This window comes from Neofelis nebulosa, chromosome 2 (assembly GCF_028018385.1).
Source record: "Neofelis nebulosa isolate mNeoNeb1 chromosome 2, mNeoNeb1.pri, whole genome shotgun sequence".
Lineage (NCBI taxonomy): Eukaryota > Metazoa > Chordata > Mammalia > Carnivora > Felidae > Neofelis > Neofelis nebulosa.
The window spans coordinates 72,454,959-72,479,943 of NC_080783.1; the positions used below are offsets into that span (position 1 = coordinate 72,454,959).

At 37.4% G+C, this 24,985-nt stretch overlaps 1 protein-coding gene and 1 pseudogene across 3 annotated transcripts in view; one reads left to right on the plus strand and one right to left on the minus strand.

Moving 5' to 3' along the window:
* The window catches only part of PLA2R1 (phospholipase A2 receptor 1), a 120,929-nt gene that overhangs the window by 76,561 nt on the left and 19,383 nt on the right, over window positions 1–24,985 (plus strand). For all 3 annotated transcript variants that reach the window (XM_058715182.1, XM_058715183.1, XM_058715184.1), the window contains 8 exons: window positions 1,433–1,578; window positions 5,126–5,210; window positions 7,604–7,736; window positions 8,320–8,355; window positions 8,833–8,990; window positions 14,325–14,389; window positions 14,660–14,763; window positions 16,352–16,491. In XM_058715182.1, the coding sequence (XP_058571165.1) occupies window positions 1,433–1,578; window positions 5,126–5,210; window positions 7,604–7,736; window positions 8,320–8,355; window positions 8,833–8,990; window positions 14,325–14,389; window positions 14,660–14,763; window positions 16,352–16,491 (867 nt within the window). The remainder of the gene's footprint in view (window positions 1–1,432; window positions 1,579–5,125; window positions 5,211–7,603; window positions 7,737–8,319; window positions 8,356–8,832; window positions 8,991–14,324; window positions 14,390–14,659; window positions 14,764–16,351; window positions 16,492–24,985) is intronic.
* LOC131503653 (large ribosomal subunit protein uL22-like) lies at window positions 21,139–22,152 on the minus strand (annotated as a pseudogene).

Here is a 24,985-nt window from a genome sequence, read left to right on the forward strand (position 1 = left end):
CCATATCGTTTGTAAGAAAAAGAATAAAGTATTTATTATGGAATACTATCATTTTGCTGCTAAGAATAGCTTTTGCAGCTTGCTAGACATCTGAGGATCAAACAAATTAATACATATACTTGATATGTGTGTGTACCTGTGTGTATGAAAAAAGTGTGTGAAGAAATGTCTTTTTGCAAATCAGCTTTAGATCCTAGATATAAATCACTACCTACAATCCTTTTATCATGAAATATCTGTGAATGCACTCAATTTAATGTACGCACGCACAATCCTACACTGAATTCATTGGGTAACAGTGACCTCACAAAGCAGTAAGTTAAACTTTACAAATGAATAAACTGAGGCAGCAGGATGAAGTGATTTGCCCAAGATCACAATTATTTGTTGACAGAATTGTAATAAATTCCTGGTCTTGGGAATCCCAGTTCAGTGCTTTTTCTACCATATATTACCCTGATGTGACAACAAATGTAAAGGTGTGTTTGATGGGCATGGTGGTAGGATTGATGAATTTTAAGTGATTCAAGAAAAGGTTCCCAGAGGAGCTGAGTTTTGACATATAATTTAAAAGATGGAAAGGCTGTGCTGTGGCCCAGAGGACTGGGAAAACCATTCATTCTGGTCTCAGCAAATCAGAGCTTGGCGAAGCCTGGCCGCAGGGTGCCTGCCTGGCTTCAGAAACTCGGGAGCAGTGTCAGGCAATTAAAAACAAGGAGGGCACAGAGGCCCAGGATTTGGAGTTCTGTGTTTTTGGGCCCTTACCCTTGATCTTAAATAAAGTCAGGACCAGACTCTCCATTTGACTGACTTCTTCCTGCTACTGCCAAGGACAGCTGAGAAACAGCAGAGAATTTAGGCACAGCTAAGACCCAAAGAACTTAGTAATATACCTGCCCTAGGTCCCAGGTCTCATTTCTCATTTCTTGCTGTGGGTCAGCCAGATTCATGATCCTTCAGCCAATTCTAATTTGTCAGAAGGCAATCTGGTGGGATGGAAATTCATGGGCTCCTGCAGGAAGGAGTGCTGGATGTAATCCTAGTCCTGCCTATTTGTAGCTCTGTGACTGGAAATTTGTAATCTCTCTTAGCCTGACTCTCATTGTCTCTTGACAAACATTTATTAAGGGACAAGTATATGCCAGTTACAGGAAATTTAGAAGAAAAAAAAAGGAACTCAAGGAGTTCCTTTATAAAACTGAGCTGATTCCTTCTATCGTTCTCATGAATTTGTTGTGAGAATAAAATGAGATAACAGTTTTACGATGAGTAGACACATTCTAGTTCAATAAATGTTATTTTCCCCTACTGGGTCAAGCTTTTAATATAGATTAATGACAATTATATTACTGTTATTTTCTTGTCAAGAATTAAACAACCTCACTTTATCCATGATAGTGTCAACTTTTCTTTGCTTCTTACTATAAACCAGGTATTTCATAGTGAAAAAGTCCTGATGAAAAGAACATGGAGAGAAGCAGAAGCATTTTGTGAAGAATTTGGAGCTCATCTTGCAAGCTTTGCCCATATTGAGGAAGAGAATTTTGTGAATGAGCTTTTGCATTCAAAATTCAATAGGTAAATACTTGTTCATTTTGAAAAATGCAATCAAACATTCTGTCTCCCAGTTATGAGTTCTCAGGGAAGAGTATCCCAAATATTTGTTTAAAATCTCAAGTATTTAAGCCTAAAAGCAACTAGCCACTAGTTGTGAAAGAAAAATACGTACATATACAGTTTTATATTTATATTGCACCCAGTTCTCATTACATAAAACAAAGAACAAAGTGATGATTGTTTCGATATTTGAAATTTTTTCTGTGTACCTCAAATCAGAATTTTAGAGCTTCTCTGCCAAACTCAGTAATTGTCTAGCCCCGTGATTTTCAAACTGTTGCCTGCGAATCCCAAGAGTCCTGGAACTCAGGACTAGGAAGGGAACAAGGGACAGAAGTCCCGCTTCTGTGCTCACTGACCCACGAGAGCAGGTCCCACCAGCTCCTCTTCTATGTATTTTGTTATAATAGAGTCCATGTAAGATTTTGCTTGGGGGGCGCCTGGGTGGCTTGGTCGGTTAAGCGTCCGACTTCGGATCAGGTCATGATCTCACGGTCCGTGAGTTCGAGCCCCTCCTCGGGCTCTGTGCTGACAGCTCAGAGCCTGGAGCCTGTTTCAGATTCTGTGTCTCCCTCTCTCTCTCTGCTCCTCCCCTGTTCATGCTCTGTCTCTCTCTGTCTCAAAAATAAATAAACATTAAAAAAAATTAAAAAAAAAAAAGAAAAAAAAAAGATTTTGCTTGGAAAAAAAAGAAAGCCCCATTGATTGATTCCCAATTTTACATTTGAGGAACCAGGCATTCACTTGTTGGCATCCACCTTGCAAGTTTACAGAATCTTGAACTGCATGGAGTTAGAATATCAATTTAGTTTAAACTTGAAGAACCGTAAAAGGTTTGTACTATTTTCTACCCAATACAAAAATTCCTTCTGCGGTATTGCTGTGGTCATCTTCTGTCTGCACAATTCCTTTCAGAGTGCTTCTTATTTGGGAGAATGCCCGTTCCATTACTGGAGGGTGATTTCAAAGATCAACTTTCTAGTAAGCCAGAGCAATACAGATCAAGTCTACTCTATTTTTGGTTATTTGAGGACAGCCATTATGTTCTCTTTTAGTGAGCCTTCTTATCCATTGGCCTCTTTCTGTAAAATGTTCTTGTCAACTAGCATGCATGTTTGGAATATCTTCTATGGAAGGGGTACTTTTATATGCATAGTTGGCTGGAGCATGCAATAGATAGGATGGACAAAATCTCACCCCTGAGAATGTTGTAGTCTAAGGGGGCCTGACTCCATGACTCCACACATTTATTTAGCAAAAACAAATGTAACACCAAGTACTATGCTCTAAACTCTGGAAATCTGGAGTCTCAATGAAACACTTGCTTGAATCACAGAGAAAAATCCAGAACAACTTTTTGAGGAAAATCCTTGTCTTCCCATAAGTTTCCTTTAGGATATTCCACAAAAAGATTAATATGTAATATCTATCAAATTATTCATCTCCAACATCAACAGTAATGACCTTAATGGTAGGAGTCGTTGACAACATCTCCCAATGTGAGTTTCACAGAGCACTGTTGGGGGGGAAAAAGTCAAATATGTCTGCAAAACAAGGCACAAACTTGGAAATTTGCCATATGCCTTAGCATTGTAAAGGCTTCTAGAAGGAAGCATTTTCTTTGACCACAAATCTCCCTCTTTTTTTTTTTTTTTTTTTTGAGAATACTTATCAACATTCCATGGAACTGCTAGTGTCTGTGGGAAATGCTGACCTAAAAATCATGCTTCCCAAATTTGGCTGATTATCACACTCACTTGGGACACCTTATAATACAGAGCCCTCTGGTCTCACACCAGAGCTGCTGAGTCAGATTCTCTGAGACTGAAGAAAAGTTCAAGAAGCTTCCTGATTAATTGGATTTAATTGGATTGTTAGTCTGGTATGAGGCCACAGATCCAAGGGATATGGGATTATCTCCATCCTTCTAAGTTGTAACTTTGCTTCATGACTTTAGCCCCTTGCAAAACATCCTTTCATACTTGAGTATAGTGAGGTTTGCTATGTGAAACAAACATGTGCAAACTGCTTCCAAATTTGCTGTGAGATCAAATATCATTATGTCATTTCTATTTCTATAAGTTCTCACACTTGAAATTACTTTAATATTAAGCATCTATCAAATTATTAATCTTTAGCACTTAATCATAAAAGCTATATAATATTACTTTGTGCCCAGACTGCCAGGGAGTTCAACAAAATCTCATGTTTGCTTAGAGCAAATAAACCAAATCTCATAGTTAGCATATATTCTCCTCCTTATGGCACTGATTTTCTATTTCTATTTTATTATTTATTATATTATTAAAAATCATACAATTTTAGGAAACAGAAGAAGAGAAAATTAATGTCAGTTCATCACCTAAGAGCCAGGACATATCAGGAAAAATGTTGAACTCTGTGAGTAAAGGAACAAAAAGTTCTCAAGGCAGGAGAGTAATATGAATTCCCAGCCTAGACCATTGATGTTAAGGTACCTGGCTTAACCTTAAGGCAGCATCCTCTGCCTCCATAACCTTATAAATTGTAAATTGTAAACTGTAATCATGGCAGTTGCCAGCCAGGCCCCAGTGACCTCTAGGATTTCTAAGTCACATTTTACTTTCATTTGTATTGTTCAGGCACATTAGCTCTCATATTTGAGAAGTGGATGCTTCAGAATAGTCTTTCGTCTCTGTACTAACGAAAATAAAGCATCTGTCATGATTTCTGAATCTTTTAAATCTTTAATTCTCCAAATTATTCTCACAAAATTGTCTTAGTGAGATGGGTTATTGTACAGTTAGAATTTATTGGTTGATTTATTGAGTACTCTGTGGTTTGATGTATTTTTCCTCCACCTAATAGGAGGGAAGATGGTTCTCTGTGGGGTTTCTCACCACATCTAACCCAGTGGTGACTGCTGAATTTAATCTACTGTGCCTCAGACTGATTTGCTATGAAATTATTTATGTTGGGATCTGAAAAAAACAAAAAAACAAAATCTACTGTGTACCTTCTATTAAAGGGAGTGGTGGTAATTAACCTTCAGAGAATACATGAACATTTGACCAAAAAAAAAAAAAAAAGCAACAAATCAAAGCATAGTAAAGTAATAAATACATAGTGAAATAGTAAAAAGTCCTCTAGGGAAAAGATGCTCCAAAATTTCTTACCAACTTGCTTTCATGTGTTCTTATCTTGATTGAAAGGTGTTGCCACTCCTAATGAACATGAGAAAGCAATGTTCTCAATATAGGTTGACTTTTCCCCCAACCGCACGTCACCAGTGAGCACACCCTATAAGCCAAGAGAAATGGGAAGCCAGGCTAATCTTCTCTACATTCATTTCATAGCTCAGGTTTTGCATAAAGGAAATGTTCAATAAATGTTTGTTTGACTTGATCCATCCTGCCAGTAGTATCAGCTGTTTCCTACACACATAATTACTTTAAAATATTTCTTGAACCTTTTACATAATGTTATGAATTCAATAGGAAGAGCCAAGTTTTTGTTTTTCTATTCACAGGACAGAAGAAAGGCAGTTCTGGATTGGATTTAATAAAAGAAACCCACTGAATGCTGGCTCCTGGGAGTGGTCTGATGGGACTCCTGTAAGTTTTTCCAAACTGAAGAAAAGCAAATGAATTCAAAACAGGTGGCCCTGGAACACCTTGGTAAACCAGCCAACAGAAACTGGAAATAATGACTATATTTCCTGTGACTCAGACCCAGATCGAAAACTGCACCAGATCTCAGTACCATTAGAGTAATTTCTGCAAAGTCCTGGGAAACCTTTACTAGCCACATAGATCTGAGGCCAACTGTAGGATCTTATCCTGGAAAGGGATCAAAGATCTCTGAAATGTCCCCAGACTATCTCCCATGTGAAGTCTCAAGAAAGAAGCAAGTATTGTTTAAAATAATATGGGGCTTTCTTTACCCCACCCTCCCTCTCTGGCTTAGTACCTAATTATATGAATGTGAGACCCAAGTCCAGATTACAATGGAAAAAAACCATTTCAGTTTATCTCTAAAAGGACAGAAATGCCACACTTAGAAATACCATCTCCTCAACCAGAGCAAGTTATTCAGAAAGAAAAAATAATACTTTGCTTTTCATTCAGCCTCATGCTTGTAAAAACCTCTGTGAAGGAAAGAAAGAAGAAACTCCTCCCTATTACATTTTTTTTTCAGGCGCAATGAAGAAGTCTCACATTTCCCTCAAGATGATAGGGAAAAAAATGGAAGCAGTATCCCAGATTGAAATGGGATTCATCTGAGGCACATGCAAAATCAAGTTATTCAGTTTCACCTGTGAAATGGGGCTACTAGCAAGAGCCGGCAGTGAGCATTTAATGCAGCTGCTATTTACTGAACCTGAATTATGTTCCAAACACTGGGTTGAATGTGCCGCAGCATGATCTCATTTCCCCTTATGATGATTCAGTGCAGTGGTTATTAGAATGCTTAAATAGTTTGCCTAAAATAATGTTTCAGAGAGCCAGGATTTGTACACACGTTGTCTGCCTCCAAAGCTATGATGTTATAATGTCTCCCAGTTGGCAAAATATCAGCAGCCAAACTTTGACGTAGTAAAGATCAATAGAGAAATAAGATCTCTAGCCCCACTAGAGAAAATCTGTGGCAAGGAAAGGATCTGTGGAAAACTCTATGTGGGAAACAAAAATAATAAGGCCATGCTAGTTAAACATATATATATGTAATGTATTTTCACCTCAGTGCTGCTTCTCTGAGAAGGATATCGGGACCAGAGAGTAGGAAGAGATCTTAGAGATCACGCAGCCCCACCCATCTATTTTGCTGTCAAAGAAACTGAGGCCCAGAGAGTGGAAGGAACTTAGCAGAGTCCGCCTGCAACATAAATGGCAGCCACCATATGGCACACTTGGGTGATTAATGTCAATGTGGCACTTGAAAAATTAAATGTGCCGGGTAGAGGTTGAGAATGCTTCCTTTTGTTTTAGTAAAACAGTCTTATTAGTAATAGAGAGGAACAATTTGGTTCAGAATAAATGAAATAAAGCCATGAAGCAGTGCAATGAGTTCCTCACCACCACTCCCTCCTAGACAAAACAAATATTGAAATGCACACCATTGCCTGAATCTGAGCTTACATACATGTAAGTTAGATGACTTATTGTATGATTGTGTACATGTTTGAAGACGAGTATTACGTTTCAAACATCCTCTTTGTCCCAAATTTTTGCTCCAGTTTTACTTGTGGTCCATCCATTCTTCTGTCAGGTAGCCATTAAATCATTGAGAAGAATGAATCTTTACTTCATATCCCTATACATGATCATTCATGAAAAGTGTGGATCGTTTCCCAATTAAAGCCAGTGATGAATTAAAATTTAGTGACTGAAGACGAAAAGCTTAGCATACATGCAAAAGAATCTACATCACAGAAGGGACTCAAATCTGACAGATCAGAGCCTTTCAGAAGTTTACCCAGGGTCCCAGGACAAGCCTCTTGCAGCCAGTGAGACAACAGTACAACCTCAGAAGGGAGCATGCACCTGATTTGTTCTCTCTGGAGAAAGGAATAGCATGCTTCTTTTTAGGAAAAAAGCATCCTTAAGGAAAAATGCTATTTGGTTAGCTTGTTCTTTGCAAATGTGGGACAACCTTTAAATGCAATCTTTTAAAAAAAAATTTTTTTTAACGTTTATTTATTTTTGAGACAGAGAGAGACAGAGCATGAACAGAGAAGGGTCAGAGAGAGGGAGACACAGAATCTGAAACAGGCTCCAGGCTCTGAGCTGTCAGCACAGAGCTGACGCGGGGCTCGAACTCACAGACCGCGAGATCATGACCTGAGCGGAAGTTGGCCGCTTAACCGACTGAGCCACCCAGGCGCCCCTAAATGCAATCTTATCCAGACATTTCTTAAGCTTCCTCCAGAAGCCTATTGTGATTTATTTACAGAGAAACTTTTTGTGGGGGATCATCATTAAGAAATAATGAACTTGATCTGCTGCAGGTTGTCTCTTCATTTTTAGACAATACTTATTTTGGAGAAGATGCAAGAAATTGTGCTATTTATAAAGCAAATAAAACATTGCTGCCCTTGCACTGTGGTTCCAAACGTGAATGGATATGCAAGATTCCAAGAGGTAAAAATAGTAATAAGATCTTTACTATGTGTTTGCTTTCTAATAATCCATAGCACTTTTCCAAGTGAAGAGTTACAGAAATCTAAAATGTAAGCATCCTGGTCTACAGTACCAACAACCCTCGTGATGAACCAAATTGCACGAGTTTAGCAAAGGATGCATCGTAGGGGAATGAGAAAAGGTGACATCACTGCAGTACGCTAATTTAGTTAATGGGAAACAAAGATAACCAACTGTATTGTGGAATATGATATTTTTCAAGTACAGTCTGGAAGAAATGTCACTGTGACATGACAAGCAAACCAAATCACTTGTCAAATGAGTAAGAGAAAACACCCGCCACAGTGTGTGCCACACAGTAGGCCCTTGACAAGGGCTCACATCGTTTCTTCTTTAATCAGAGGCCTCTCTTGAGCCTCCTTTTCAAGTTTGAGAACTAACCATATTTCAGACAGCACAAAAGTACCTGGTTTTTAAATGCTCTTTTAAAGAGCAAAGTCCAAGATGTTGTGTTTAGAGCTACTTCAGAGATGGCGCACTTGTGAAGAAATGTCCCTCAAGGTGGCTTGTTTTCACTTTGCAGATGTGAGACCCAAGATTCCACCCTGGTACCAGTACGGTAAGAGCTATCCTGGCGGTTCTTCAATTTCTAACTACCTGCTATCATATACAATTACTGTATTATTACAGTCCTCCAATCAAGTCTCTCTTTTCTTATTTCAATCCAGAACTAATTTGCTCAAAGTAACTAATAATCAAATTAATAAAAGTCATTAAATATGATTAAAGATTAGTATTATAGCTTAACACTCTTTTCATGACATGTGACTTTAAAATATGCATTTATCCCAGACCTTGGAATACAAATGTAGTTTTCTTAGACATACCAAGGAAATTAAGCAAATTATATGCTGAGTTATGTGTATGTAAAAATATTTATGTATATGTAAACGCACACATTGTTTTTAATGCTAAGCAACTGAATTACAAATTTGGGGTCGATCATAACATATCCTATTAAGTCTGCATTATATCAGTCAATAGTTTTTGCATGATTTGCATTGGTTTTTGTTTTTTTGGTCTTGTTGTTTTTCAGATGCACCCTGGCTCTTTTATCAGGATGCAGAGTATCTTTTTCATACCTATGCTGCAGAATGGTCCTCCTTTGAGTTTGTCTGTGGCTGGCTACGTGGTGATCTTCTCACAATTCATTCTGCACATGAGCAAGAATTTATCCTCAGCAAAATAAGAGCGGTATTTCAGTATAATTAACCATGAGAGATTCAGAGCTTAGCCCCTTCTTCAGTCTTTGGGAGGATTTTTTTTTTATTTCAGACATTTATTCAAGTTTCATTAAAAGCCACAGGTTTTTTAAGAATTGTTTTTCTTTTTCGTATAGGGATTAAGAGAAAATAATGGAAACAGGCTTACTATGTTGGTCATCATATCACTTTTCTTGATTCTTGGTAGCATCAGTATGAGTAAGTAGGGCTTTATTGTTTTAGTGAGGGTCATTCAATCATTCTGGACATATTTATTTGGAGTCTACTCTTTGAAGGACTTGGGCTCTATCAGTGATTAAAACAGACCAAAATTCCTTCCCTTGTGAAGCTTATAATCTAGTCTGAGAAGAAAGACCATAATCAATATAAGCACATAGCATTAGAAAATAGTTTAGAAAAAGACAAATAGATAAATGGAATGGAAGAAAATAAAGCACAAATGAGAGACGTGGTATACTGGGGAGAGGGTGGGGAGAGCACATGGCTGATTTAAAGTTCTGAATTTTACTTACAAGAGTACAATATTTATAAGACTCTAAAGACTCAATATTCAGAAAACGATAGGGAGTGGTTTTCCATTTCAACATAAAACAAAGACTTAGACAATCTTTGAGGAGCTAGGCTAATTGGAAAGGCATCCGAAACCTGTTAAATAATGAAACAGACTGTCAGGAATAGTATATGTTTCCCTTGTGTTTCTTCAACAAGCATTTATTAAGGTAAGTGTTTATTAAGTATTTTTTAAGTATTACTTATTAAGTATTTATTAAGGTAAGTGTCGGGGATTGTGATATTTGTCAAAGACATAATGTCAAGAACACAAAAATGAGATACAGACTCTGTTTTTAAAAAAACTTGGGGCGCCTGGGTGGCTCAGTCGGTTAAGTGGCCGACTTCGGCTCAGGTCATGATCTCGCGGTCCGTGAGTTCGAGCCCTGCGTCGGGCTCTGTGCTGACAGCTCAGAGCCTGGAGCATGTTTCAGATTCTGTGTCTCCCTCTCTCTGACCCTCCCCTGTTCATGCTCTGTCTCTCCCTGTCTCAAAAATAAATAAAACGTTAAAAAAAATTTTAAAAATTAAAAAAACTGGAAGTAATAATAAGTGAAAAGGGAGCAATATGTAGAAATTACCAAGGGGACACTAAGGGGAGAAACCTCACTCCCAGTTTTCCTTAGGAAATCTTTGAAAGTAAGGAAAAGACTTTTTTTCTTTTCCATAATTTAACATTATTTCATGATCACCAGGAATCCTTTGTTGAGCTATCATCTTTTCATATGTTTGTAAGTTGATTGTTAAAATGAAGCTCTAGGGGCGCCTGGGTGGCTCAGTCGGTTAAGTGTCCGACTTCGGCTCACGTCATGATCTCACAGTCCGTGAGTTCGAGCCCCGCGTCAGGCTCTGTGCTGACCGCTCAGAGCCTGGAGCCTGTTTCAGATTCTGTGTCTCCCTCTCTCTGACCCTCCCCCATTCATGCTCTGTCTCTCTCTGTCTCAAAAATAAATAAACGTTAAAAAAAAATTTTTTTTTAAATAAAAAAAATAAAATGAAGCTCTATATTTAAAGCATCCTTGGGTTGTAAGAGAAATGTCTTCCCTTACAGCTCATGGAGCTTTTCCATTTCTATAATCCTGTTTGATGCACAGGAGCCTGTGAGGTGTACGTAGGTCAAGACCACTACTGATTTGTGATGGAAAAAGCTGAACAGGGATATTCGATGACAACCTCACAGTCCCACAGACTCACGATAGACCAATCGCTAGAACATGATGTTCCCCACTATTTTGTGCACTATTTTACCACCTTTCCTCTCCCACAAATGGAACACTCAAGCCAAAACCATAATGTTAAGTATCAACATGATGTCATAAAATATGTTTGTTTCTTTAACTAGACAGCAGATTCCTGGTGGCAATAACAAGACATCAGGTCAATATCTGAAAACCAATCCATCCTTTGACATGACAAAGTGCATGTCTCACGGGGAACTGATATTTGGCCAGTACTTACTGTAACAGTGTCAGGCACTGTGCTAAGTATTAACGTTTAATGGCATTTAATCTTTCCAAGGACTATCTATGGGAAGTCTATTATTAGTACATTTTACAGATGAGGAAGCTGAAACTCCAAAGAGGTGAAGTAACTTGGTTACTTGCACAGCAGCTGAGTGGTGGAATCTGAAAGTGAACCCAGGCCATCTGACTTACGGTGTCATTTTAAAACCCTCTGCTTGCAGCAGAGCAGCGCCATGGGAGGGATATAAGCGCACAATGTCTTCATTATATTAAAATGCTAGTTCTAAAATCCCTCTCCAAAAGATGGTGCCAGCTCTGTCCCAGACATGAGCAATGAAAGACTTCTTTGATCTTTCCAATGAGCTTAGCTCTCCTGGAAACATCTGCAGGTCTTCTACCTTCACCTTTCCCTTAATTCAACCTCCCAATTATTAGTTTTTGGGAAGCCAGTGGGGATGGCAGAGTTAATACCTCCCATAGAAGGGAATAATAAAACCCATCGGTTTAGCTGTTTGAGAAGTCATACCTAGCCCTATGATACTAGTTGAGGGCTAAATCTAGTGTGATCTCAAACCACACAAACCTTATGGTATCTTATGTGGCAAAACTGTTACCCAGCCTGAGACCATGTTGTTATAAATTGCCCTGTCAGTATCATGGGTGAGCGGCTGACTGATCTAACACCACAAAAGAAAATTACTGGATGGTATAAAATGTGTAGATTGAAAAAGGGGCAAGAGAGGTAAGGGGAAAGAGTACCAATTTAAAAAGAAGAAAACTATAGGTTACCAAAACAGTTCTTATCATTGCATAATATTGTGGCTGTGTTAGGCACTTTGTGGTGGTGGTGAGAGTAGTGGTATTTATGGTGACCATTTACAGTTCATGAGTGAGAAACTCCATATCTACAAAGGTCCTACTAGAAGGAGTCAGTTCAGAAGCTACTTTAATCCAGGATGGTGAACTAAACAGGTCGAGGTCATACCACTCACTTTTGTGGCACACTCATCCTATTAGTGCAGGAAGAATCACAATACTAATTAAATATTTTTAATATTCCATATGTGTTGTATAGTTTCCCTAAAAGAGTAGTAACTTAGAAATGTGAAGAACAAAAATAACAACTGGAAAGTAAAAGAACTACTGAAAAAGAAAGCTGGATACAGTTTTTAAAATCTGAAGAATTTTTTTTTTACAGTGTTTCTATCTTGGAAATGTGGTTAGTCAGTATTTTCTCTTTGAATAACGGAATACCACAGGCATGATGAGAGTGAATTTTTGAGTACTTCTTTTTTGAACCATCTTGTTGGGTTAGATTAATGCCAAAAAAGTAAAAAGCCATAGCACTGTGGGAATTGTTTAACATGAACTACTAGCCAAATAGTCCACTCAGCTAACATTTTATGCTGTGTTGTGCAATATTTGCATGTCAAAATTGAAATTTACTCTTATTTTTATAAGTTCATGTCTAAATACTTCTAACAAAAATATATCAAGTCTATTAGTCATCCACCAAAATATGATGTTTTAAAAACCTTAAAATAACCTGGTTTTGGTATTTTTGATGGAAACATTTGAAGAGATGACAGGCTATTCTTCCTTGTATTATATTGTAGATTAATTACTTTGTAGATTATATTAGCTGGTGCTGTATTTTTTTATAAGTATTCTTCCCATATGATGCTATCTATAATGGCTGTCACAAAACATAGTTGATGTTATGAAATCTGTGGTCATATCACATTTCTTTATAGGAAAGAATATTAATAAGTCTTCTATTGTTGTGAATTTATACCTAAGCTAAAATTTAAAACATCTATTTTTCACCATGCATTTTCACCCTAGCTTCTAGCTTGTCCTTCTTGCTTGCAGTTCTATTCCGTATCCCAACAGGTTGTGGTGTGCCATATAGAGGATTACCATGCTGTAATTGAAGTGGTAATAAATATGTCACTTAAGATGCAGTAGGTATAATTTCTCTTTAGAGGTCCCTAATTGGGGCAGTGAACAATCAGCCTGTGATTTCCACTATTGTTGCACATGAGACCTCTTTAGATTGAATGAAATTGTTGTGGTTCTCCCACTGAGTTCACAGACAGTCTCAATGGACCCATTCCAAAGCTTGACAAAAGGAATCTAAATTCAGCATGTAAGAACATGTCCATGAAACAACACCTCAGGGACCCCAAATTATAGTTGCTCCGTCTTACATTATTCTCAAATTGCTGATACAGCAGACAGCCACACTATTCAAGGAGTAAAAATACCTGTTTATAAATTAGAATGTTAGAGAGTTGTTAGGTTCTGTTGTATGATGACCCAAAATTCTGTGGGAAAAAAAATATATCTTAAAGTGTATTCTCCAATTTTTACAGAAGAAATGAAGTGTAAATTTAAATATGCAATGCCTTCAAATTAACAGGCTTTTAGCTTAAAAATTAAGTTACATTTCACACACACACACACACACACACACACACACTGAGCACACACACAATACAGTATATTGATTTAGAAGTCTTATAGAAATTCTTACTGCCTCTTCCTCTTTTATAGTTAAAGAGGGAATTTCAATTTCCAGGGTCATCAGTCCGGTATTACATTTGCCATAATGTATGTACATGTCCATGCACACATGTGTGAACATGGGGTTTCATTTTAGACTTTAGTGTACTGGGATCTGTCTGATAAATAATGGTACAATATCATTAAAATATAGAAATAATTTTCTGATTGTGAAACACTGGGAGTTGTGTCAGATTCCTTTGTCCTATATTGTGTCTATTTAAATGGGGAGCATGCTATGACTCAGTTTAAAAGCTTAACAATCAGACTAATGCCAAAAATTCAAAATCTTTTTTACTATTGATGTCTTTGTGCCTTGATTGTTTTCAAACAGCATGGCACAGGCAGTAAACTTCTATAAACTGCTGAGATGATAAAACACTAAATTTTTAGGGGAAAAAAGGAGTCCTATTTTACTTTACAATATTACTTTTTAAAGCCCTATTATTAAAGTTAGAAAATGTACTTTTAAATACATAGGGAAAGTTGTAAGAAAGATTTTCAATATTTGATTCCAATTTCCCTTCATAATGAGGAGAGAATATTTTAAGATAATGAAGTTTCAGGTTCTCTGAAGATGCTAGGCCTAGTGTACTCTTCTTTAGATAATTGGGTAAAATACTAAAGAATAGAAAGCTATTAACAGCAACCCCATTAATCTTAATAGTGAAAAGGGAAAACAAGTAGAATAAACGCTGACATTTTCTTTTTTCTTTTTTTTTTAATAGCTATCAAAGTATGGTGTAAATTGGTGGATTGGACTTCAAGAAGAAAGAGCCAATGATGAATTTCGGTATGGACCTAGATCAATGTGCATTTTATTTGTTTGACAGGTTTTATTTGCAGAATGATTGGACTAGATCTTAGTGATCAAAGTGTTGAATAGCCTTCAAACATTATCTTTAACTCATAAATTTTCATTTCTCTAACCAAAGACATGAGTATTTTTTTAATTTAATAAAACATTATGCCTTTAGTCCATACCCCAGAACTTCAAGAATGGTGTTTGGAGACTGGACATACAGAAAAAGAGAAGACCCTAAATTTTTCCATTTTCCTACAGCTGGAGAGATGGAACGCCAGTAACATACCAAAACTGGGACAAGGGACGAGAAGGATCTATGAATAATCAGAGCCAGAGATGTGGCTTCATTTCATCCCTAACAGGTTATTTTACTCATCCATTTTGGGGTTTATAATACAAACCGATAGTTTTCAGGAGGCTTGAAGTCTCCTTTTCATTGCATTAGTTCAGTGAAAAGGTTTTATTTGGCTAATTTGCTTTTTAGTTGAATGTGTTTCGTTTCATCAGTCTTAAGGTTTAAGGATGGTCATCCCTACAGTTAATTCCATGTGTTCATGTTCTTGAAAATGAATTACAACCAGATAAGTCATTCCTCATGAACCAAAATGGCACCAGAAATAGGCCCATTGACACTGATCAAAAATATACCTGACAAATACTATTCTCTATAAAATGTCAATATGGGGTCATTTTTAAAATCTCTTCTTAATATTCAGTTTATATTTGGCCAGAACTTTAACCTCTATGAAATTTACTTCCACTTTCCCATTTAAGAAAGATTTTCATTGAATTCAGTATTTTTTTAATGCCTGGCATTAACTGTTTCTTGCCATAGAATACCAACTGTCTCCAAGTTGGATTTAGAAATACATGTACGTTTAAGATGGGTGGGTTTTTTTTAAATTTAATTTATCAGTACAATGTTATTTGGGTTCATTGTCCACTCATATTCACCCCACTCTTTCTATCCTATAAAAGGTAATTATGTTCCTGACTCTTAACAGATTCATAGTGAACCTGTGCATCAAGGCAGGAGAGGGATAAGCACGGAAAGCAATCCTTGGTGGAAGGGTGTCTGCAGAGAAAGGAAAGGAAAAACCACGTTGTTAATCAGCTCTCTTTTGCCAGCAGGTGTCACAACAGCCTACAGAAAGGCTGTTTTGTGATTCTGGAAGACTAGCAGCTACTCTGCATTGAAAATAGCATGCCAGCCCCTCCTTCAAAATGCTTTTTTTTTTTTTTTTTTTGGTTCATATCCCTCACTAGAAAACTGAAACCTGCCTTTGCAATTTACATGCATCCCTGCCCTATTCTGGGATTTATAACTTGAATGCTAATGAAATGCATTCTATAACCTTTACTCTGAAAATATAGCTCTTCTAAATTAAAATACATTTTACAGGAGGCTAAGGACTTTGGGATGTATCTTCCTGAGGGCATGTCTATGTGTGCCTGTTTTGTTTAAGGGTCCGTGTTGAAAAGTGCTTCTTTCTTAGAAGTTACAGAGTTAATTTTTCTACATTGTGTATTTTCTAAAGAATTAGAAATTAGAAATGATCATCTATTGTTTTAGAATCTTGTTTCTCTTTATATTGAAATTGAATATTTTAAAACAAAAATATTACTCTACATTCTTCTGTTAACCAAGTCAAATATTCTCAGCACTTTAATCAGTTCTGTGATTTCAACTGTAATATTTCAGTTAGTTGGGGCATTTTTTCTTTTTTTTTGGCATTTGCGAAATTCCTACATTCTCAAATTAGAATTACTGATTTAGCACCCTGACCAGTTTGCTCTTGTCACGAGAGAACTCTGTTAGCAGTTTAGTCCAATTTCTAGATTAAAAAAATTATGATAAACCATTAGCAGTCATAAAAATGTGATACACAGAGAATGCTTACAAAGAGTCACCATTATTTCAGGTCATCTCTAACTCATTTACTCCTCCAGGACTCTGGGCTAGTGAAGAGTGTTCCATTTCTATGCCTAGCATCTGTAAGCGAAAGAAGGTTTGGCTCATAGAGAAAGAGAAAGATATCCCAAAACAACATGGAACATGTCCCAAAGGATGGCTATATATTAACTATAAGGTAAACTCATTTTCAAAAAGTTGCCTGTGTTTCTCTCTTGTAGACATTTTAGAACGTAATTAAAAAAGTAGGTATGGCTTTGAAAAACCAGGAGTTGTCCATTGGACCTGGAGTTTTTTGTCACAGCTTTCAAGAGATTTGAGGTTTTCAAGGTAGGGGCAATCTCTTGGAATAAAGAAACAGCCTTGACACCACCCTTCATTTGCATACTGTTTTTGCTCACAATCCTTCATTGTGCTGTATAACTGTTTCATTAGGCTTGATGCATATGAGTGTGTGTAACTGGGCCCTGCCCCCAAATGAGCTGTCAACTCCAGAGGGCACAGACTCCATCTTCCCTTTCTTTTGTGTCTTCCCTGCCTGGAGCTGGCATAGAGCTCTGCCCGCTGTGTGAATTGACCCACTAATAATGTCATCTTGAGCCTCATAAAGCTGGTGCTTCCGTGCAGAATTGAAATTTAAAAAAAAAAAATTGCCAGTGGGGATATTGTAAACCAGATTTATTATTTCTGATAATGCCTCCAATTAAGGCCAACAATTTTTCTCCACTCTATTATGTTTTATAATAAAATAACTTTATAGGCCTTAGGTGTGGAAGTAATTAAAATGCATCCCAAATTATAAAAGTTTAATTCTTTGATAATGGAAAAACCCAAACTGTGTCATAATTTTATATGTTAATATGAAATTGCTCTTTGTTGACAGCCAGTTTTCAATCTGTATATTCAGTTATATTGGCAGAGCCTTCTCTCCTTTATGATCTTCCGTTCACTGTTAATTTGTGATATGGGGCCACTGGGATTTTACACGTATTTGTTGAACATTTACTACATATTTGGCACTGATTTTTTTAATTGTGGTAAAATTGACATAAGATAGAATTTACCATCTTAACCATTTTTAAGTGTTTAGTGAGGCAGTGTTAAGTCTATTCACATTGTTGTGCAATGAATCTGCTGACCTTTTTCATCTTGTAAAACTGAAACCCTAAATCCAATAAACAACAACCCCTCATTTCCCCTCTCCCAGCCCCTGGCAACCATAATTCTGCTTTCTGTTTCTATTAATTTGACTACCTCAGACACTGAGGATAAGTAGAGTTGTACGTTATTTGATCTTTTGTGAGTGGGTTATTTCACTAAGCAGAATGTCCTCCAAGTTCATCCATGGTACAGCATGTGTCAGAATTTCCTTCCTTTCTGAGACAATAATATTCCATTATATGTATGTACCACATTTTGTTTTTCCACTCACCCACTGATGACATTTGGGTTTCTTCCACCTTGTGGCTAAGAGTTTTTGCTGGCTGATTTAAAAGATATATTTCTTGGGGCGCCTGGGTGGCTCAGTCGGTTAAGCATCCGACTTCAGCTCAGGTCACGATCTCGCGGTCTGTGAGTTCGAGCCCCGCGTCAGGCTCTGGGCTGATGGCTCAGAGCCTGGAGCCTGCTTCCGATTCTGTGTCTCCCTCTCTCTCTGCCCCTCCCCGTTCATGCTCTGTCTCTCTCTGTCCCAAAAATAAATAAACGTTAAAAAAAAAATTAAAAAAAAAGACTTATTTCTTATTTTGTTCAATTCTTTAAATACATAGAATTATTATCCCATCCTATACACAAGAAGACCAAGACTGGTAACATTGTGTGCTTTTTCTGGAAGTTCACAGCAAATAAGTGTCAGGTTGAGAATCAACCTCAGGTTTTCTGACCTCGAGTCAAGTAGTCTTGTCTCTTTCCTACAGTTGCCACTTTATATAAGAATTCTTAAATTACTAGATCAGTTTAGCCCCATGATACTGTCAATCTGGTGGCACTGAGATATCTTCTAAAATATAGTGGTTTTCTAAAACTTTATATGGTATTGAGGTACATTTTTAATAGTTAATACTTTCTGCCTTATTCCTATTTTCCCAAACTATAAAATCTACCAGTTACAAGTAATTTATACATTTCAATATAAGAAACGTAGCAAGTATTCAATAGAACACTGAGTATAACTAAGCCTTTAATTAAAACCTTTGACAATTAGTTCTTTTTATAGCTATTCTACCATGGTAAAATATATTTAAAATAAAATATGCCATTTTTACCATTTTAAATGTACAATTCAGTGGCAATAATTACATTCACAATGTTATTCAACCATCCCCTTTATTTCTAAAATTTATCATCATCCCAAACAGAAACCCTGTAACTATTAAGCAATAACTCCCAATTCCCCATTCCTCCAGCCATGGTAAATTCTAATCTGTTTCCTATCTCCATGAATTTGCCTGTCTAGATATTTCATGTAAGTGAATTTATACAATATTTGTCCCTTTTTTTCTGGCTTATTTCTCTTTGAATAATGTTTTCACTGTTTATCCATATTATAATGTGTATCAGAACTTCATCCCTCTTTATGACTAATATTCCACACCACATTTTGTTTTGCCATTCATCTGTTGATGGACTTGGGTTGTTTCCACGTTTTGGTTATTGTTAATAAATTTCCAATGACCATTGGCATACAGGTATCTGCTGGAGTCCCTGTTTTCACTTCTTTTGGATATACACCTAGGAATGGAATTGCTACATCATATACTAATTCTGTGTTTAACTTTTTGAAGAACCAGCAAAATGTTTTTCACATACATGGCTGAACCATTTTACAAGCCTGCTAGCAACGTATGCTAGCAATTTCTCCACATCCTTAACAACACTTGTTATTATCTATCTTTTTATTATTGCCATCCTAGTGCATGTCTAGAGTTAATCTCATTATGGTTTGATTTACATTTGCCTAATGGCTAAGGATGTTGAGTGTCTTTTCATGTGCTTATTGACCATTTGTATATTGCCTTTGGAAAACATGTCTATTCAAGTCCTTTGTCTGTTCTCATTTGGGTTGTCTTTTTATTGTTGAGTTGTAGGAGTTCTTTATATATTCTAGAAATTAAGCCCCTATCAGATACATGTTTTGCAAGTATTTTCTCCCATTCGGTAGGTTGCCTTTTCTAATATCTTCTGATGCACAACAGTTTTAATTTTAATGAAGTCCAATTTATCTAATTTCTCTTTTTACTCATGTTTTTGGTGTCATATCTAAGAATAGTTTGCCAAACCCAAGGTCATTAAAATTTACCTCTTATGTTTCTTCCTAGAACTTTATGGTTTTAGCTCTTAAGGTTTTGGTCCATTTTTAGTTAATTTTTCTACCTTGCAACTATTTTTTTTTTTCAACGTTTTTTTATTTATGTTTGGGAGAGAGAGAGACAGAGCATGAACGGGGGAGGGGCAGAGAGAGAGGGAGACACAGAATCGGGAAACAGGCTCCAGGCTCCGAGCCATCAGCCCAGAGCCCGACGCGGGGCTCGAACTCACGGACCGCGAGATCGTGACCTGGCTGAAGTCGGACGCTTAACCGACTGCGCCACCCAGGCGCCCCTACCTTGCAACTATTAAAACAGATGCATCCTGGAGTGCTCTATATGGGACAGACACAAAGGAATGCATATCTTGTCTCAAAGCCACATTTTCGATGCAGACAGTGAGCAACCCCAAAGCATGCGGACAACTGTTCCAGTTACTAATCATAACTTCTCCCATGTACAAAGGAGGGTATTTTAAGGAAATTAACAGCAAATCAAATCCTTGGCAGTAGAGAAATAATTCTTAGAAACTCTCAATATTTGTTTTTGGTTCAGCCCTTGGCTATTATCCTCCCCCAAAACTTCTTTATCTGCACAGCTTAACTCTAGTCAATGTTTTCTCCTGTGTAAACATATTGAGTATATATGTACAGAGGCATGGTAGCAGTAACCGGGGAACAGACCCAGGGCAACAGAGTAAGTGAATACTTCCTTTGAAAGGAATAGAAGGGGAGTGAGTAAAGCACAAACACATACATGAGAGGAGAAAGGCTTTCTGAAGCAGGACTGGAGCAGGATTAAAACATCCCTGTGTAGCTCAAAGTTAAAAAAAAAAAAAAAAAAACTTTATTGATAACTAACAGTTAGATTAGTGGTTCATAGCCCTGATCAAATATTTAGAATTGCCATGTTAGCTTTTTAAAAATGTCAAGGTGCAGGTGACATCCTAAAGATTCTGATTTAATTGATCTGCATTGGATCTAAGCATCAGTGTTTTTTAAAAGTTCCCTTGGTTATTCTAATGCATAGCCAATATTTGCCCAGCAATAGGAGAGCTGCATGACTTAGTCTTTGAATCATTCAGAGGAATTGACTAATAAAGATACTGTCACAGCAGGATTCCTAAGAAAGGATCTTTTACAGAGTAACGTTACAGGGTGCTCAAGTGTCCCCACCCACCACACCTTCCTTTGCATAGTAATGTCTAAAATCACTGGAGTCTCACTCCTTTGCCTTGACTCTTTATTTTTTAATTTTCTTTATTTCTGAGATTGCCTCATTTATCATGTACGCCTTGGAATAAGTGGGCTTATCAGATCATTAGAAAAGCTGGCAATAGGAGGATTGATAATGGAGAGGAGGAGAGCCCTGTGGGGATGGCTTCCCTGATTAACAAAGTTACAGAAGGAAAACTGGGAGATAGCAATGACAGACATTACTCACTTCACAGTTCTGAATGAGCATCGATATGTTATATCTCATTAAATTTTGCTTCTTGTTTGTCAATTTTCTATGGCTCATTTTTATTGGTTATCTCTAAGAAAAAAAATCTAATTGGTTGGCTATCCACCTATAAGAGGCTTGTTTGTTTGTTTGTTTTACTTTTATTTGCATTTATTTTATGCAGAATTAACTCCCAGCCCATTAGTTTTTGTGTCTTCACTTTCTTCTGGGATATCTTTTTCTTTTGTGCAACCTCCTCTTCTGGTTTAGAAACAAACAATCTGCTCTTTTTCAATAAGGATCATCTCAGTGTGGCAGGGAGAGCGCATGTACGGGTTCATCCATGAGCCCTGTAAGTTCTATGCCACATCTTGGGGGCTTTGTTCGCCTGGATGTGCTCAATGACAAGAGAATCTACATCTAAACCCTTAAGTTCAGCATTCCTCTCTGCATTTTTAAGCATGTGCAGCAAAAATTCTTTTTGTGGGCCACTGACCCTGTGTCCAGCCACACTGTTTGGCCTGGGCACACCTACCAACTCCACAACTGTAGCATCGGAATTGAACACATTGCTTCTGCAAATACTTTTCAGATACTTGGTGGCTTTTCAGATATGCATACCCTTGATGGGCTGGGCAGTTTCACGTGTGTTCTTTTTTTTTTTTTTTTTTTTCCAACGTTTTTTATTTATTTTTGGGACAGAGAGAGACAGAGCATGAACGGGGAGGGGCAGAGAGAGAGGGAGACACAGAATCGGAAACAGGCTCCAGGCTCCGAGCCATCAGCCCAGAGCCTGACGCGGGGCTCGAACTCACGGACCGCGAGATCGTGACCTGGCTGAAGTCGGACGCTTAACCGACTGCGCCACCCAGGCGCCCCTCACGTGTGTTCTTAAAGTGAACATGAATATTTGAGCCTCTTGATTTGCATGATTTTGTCAGATTGTCTGGGTCAAGTGAATAGTCAACCATTTTCAAAGATCACCTCAGGCAGCTTACAGGAAGAGGAAGTCACCTTTAAGAGTTTTAAAACTGAGATACCAGAAGTTAAACATCTTTTCTAATGTTTTATAAATTATTTTCTCTGTGTTTGATGATACATGAGTCCTGACCTGGGATTACTTCCAGAAGAGTGAGTCATTGAAGATACCTGTCACAGCAGAGCTATAGGCAGGAAAAATTCTAAGTGTGCATGTGCTTGTGTTTATATTAGATTAATTCTTATGCTTCCACTCACACATCTTTATCCAGGGATCTGGGTCGAGTACTAATGCCTGCTTTGCACCATCTACTTTGGAATCAGCCAAAATTTGATTTCATGTACAACATAGCTCTTCCTTTAAAAAAACACTCTCTTAATTATTAATATTATTAGCACTTTATTCATTCACGTAGCTATGTTGGACGTTGGTAATTTTATGGTGAGGAAAAACAAACAAAATCCCTTCTCTTTTGGAGCTTACAGACTAGAGAGGAAACAAACATTAGTACATCACTCAGGAAAAGACCTCTAATTTATAACTGTGACACATATGATGAAGAAGACTTACATAGTTCTATTAAAGTATATAACAGGAGAACATGACTGACGTAGTCAGAAGGACAGGAAGCATTAAAAGCAGGGGAGTATAGCATGTGCTAAGGTCCTGTGGTGAGAGGGAATGTAATCTATTGAAGAAACTAAAGGAAGCATAAAGAACTAGAATGTGAAAAGTGAAATAAAAAAGTTTCTGGTTTTTATCCTAAGAACAATGAGAAATGCCTCAAGGGTTTTACCTAAAGAAGGACATAATCAGGAATGAGTTTTGAAAAAGAATCATTCATGCTGCAATGGCAAAGGCAGACTGGAGAGAGGCAAGGATGATGAAGGTTCTAAGAGTGGTTGGGAAGCTATTGTAATAATCCAAGGTAAAATAGTGAAGGCAGAGACTGTGAGGCAGTAGGAATGGGGGGAAGGACATTGAGAAATGGGATGTCCAAATGATAGATTGAAGAGGGGCTGGGGTGGGAAGGTGAGGAGACTCCCAGGTTTCAGGCTTATATAAATGTATGACTGACTTTGCCATTCAATGTCAGTAAGAATACTGGAAAAGGACCAAGTTTGGGGGAAAGATCATAAATTCCATTTTCAAGTTTTGAACTGGAAATGATTTTAAGGTAAGAATTTTGTATTCAAAACTCATTTGGATTACAGTAGGGTATCCTTAATTCACAGTAATAATAAGAGATGCCTTAACCTTGATCATATTTTGCAAATTAGTAAGTAAATAAACAATTTAAAAGTGCTGTACGTCTTCTTGCTGCTTTGCTTTAATTACTAATGACAATCATTTCAAAGTGTGTTACTAATTTTTTTTGAAACAATGAAGTGTGGTAATAGGAGGCTACACTCTCATACTCAAGCTAGTAAATCTTGGCTGAGGCAAATGTGGGGGGTTGGATGAGTTGGGGGATGGGATAGGGGGCATGTGTGTGTGTGTTTTCTAGAAAGATTTATTGAGCTAACTAAACCAATGAGGTTCATTGGTATTTATGAATGGTTCATTAGTGTGACTATCTGAACGCAAGGTGAATTCACATTAAATGATAAGACTGCCTAATAATTAGTGTGTGCGACTGTTTGGAATTTGTAATTAGAGAGAAGAGACAAAATGAAAGGAACCAGATAAAAGAATAGTTGCTATAAAATTAAAATCCTTTAAAGCCAATTCCATTTCTTTGTGAAGCAAACAAGGTGACGAGGACCAGAAGAATTGAAAATGTATTTCCTCTCTTATTTGGTAATTCAACTTCAGGCTACATCAGGATTTCTGGTTTTTATCCTAAGAACAGTGGAAAATCCCTTATAGTTTTTAGATTTAGATTTTGATTTTTTTGGAAAATCCCTAATAGTTTTAAACTAAAGAGTGACATGATTAGGATTAAGTTCTGAAAGGAATTACCTGGGCACTATTGACATTTGGGGCTGAATAATTCTTTGTTATGAGGGGCTGACCTGTGCGTTATAGAATGCTTAATAACATCCTTATACTCTACCCACCAGATTCCAAGAGCAAAGCTCCCACATCAAGTTGTGACAATCAAAAATGTCTCCAGAGATTATTGAATGCTGCCCTTTGAGAACCATTGGACTAAATCTAGAATGCCTGAGAATGTTGTTTGACAACTATTTTGGGGTCTATTGGCTTTTATAATGTTCCATAAATATTTATTGGGGACCTTCTTTGTTGTGATGTTCAAAAAAAAGCAACATTTAGTCTCTGCTTTTTAATGAGTTTTTGATGATGGGGAAAGGATGGGGGACTGACAAATATAGAAATTAAAGAATGAGGAAGGATGTCATTCCAAAAGGGGATGAGGAAGGATGCTCTCTCAAGTGCAGGCTTCCACACTAGCCTAGAATTATCTTGTAACTGGGATTTTCTGGGTGGTGAAATCTTGAGATCTAACCTATCAATGACCAGGGTTGCCTATGTTCATTGACAAGAGAATATTCAACACAGAATATTCTTTGCAAACAGTTTCTCCTGACGTCTCTGGAACATTGCCTGATCCACTATAGCCTTTCTTTTCTATCTCTCTCTCCCCCCTGACTCCAACTGGCCCTATTAACATGTTTAAATTTCACTGAGCTTTGGTTGCGGATGGGTGGTGTCTTCAACACTACCTGACCCGTGCAGTGGTTATTGTTCCATTTCTCGCTCCATAATGAGTAGCCCTGCCATGCCACAGACATGATTCTCTCATGAGTAAAAATCAGCCCTCACTGCCAAATCCCATAGCCTTCTTTTTGTGTTCCATTGACCGTGCTGGCCACCGTCCCATCTATTTCTCCTCCCTAGGTTTCTTTGGTCCTGCCCTTGCTTCTTTTCCAACTGGGCTCATTTTTTTTCTTTTCTGGCTCTTCCTCGTGGACTTACAAACC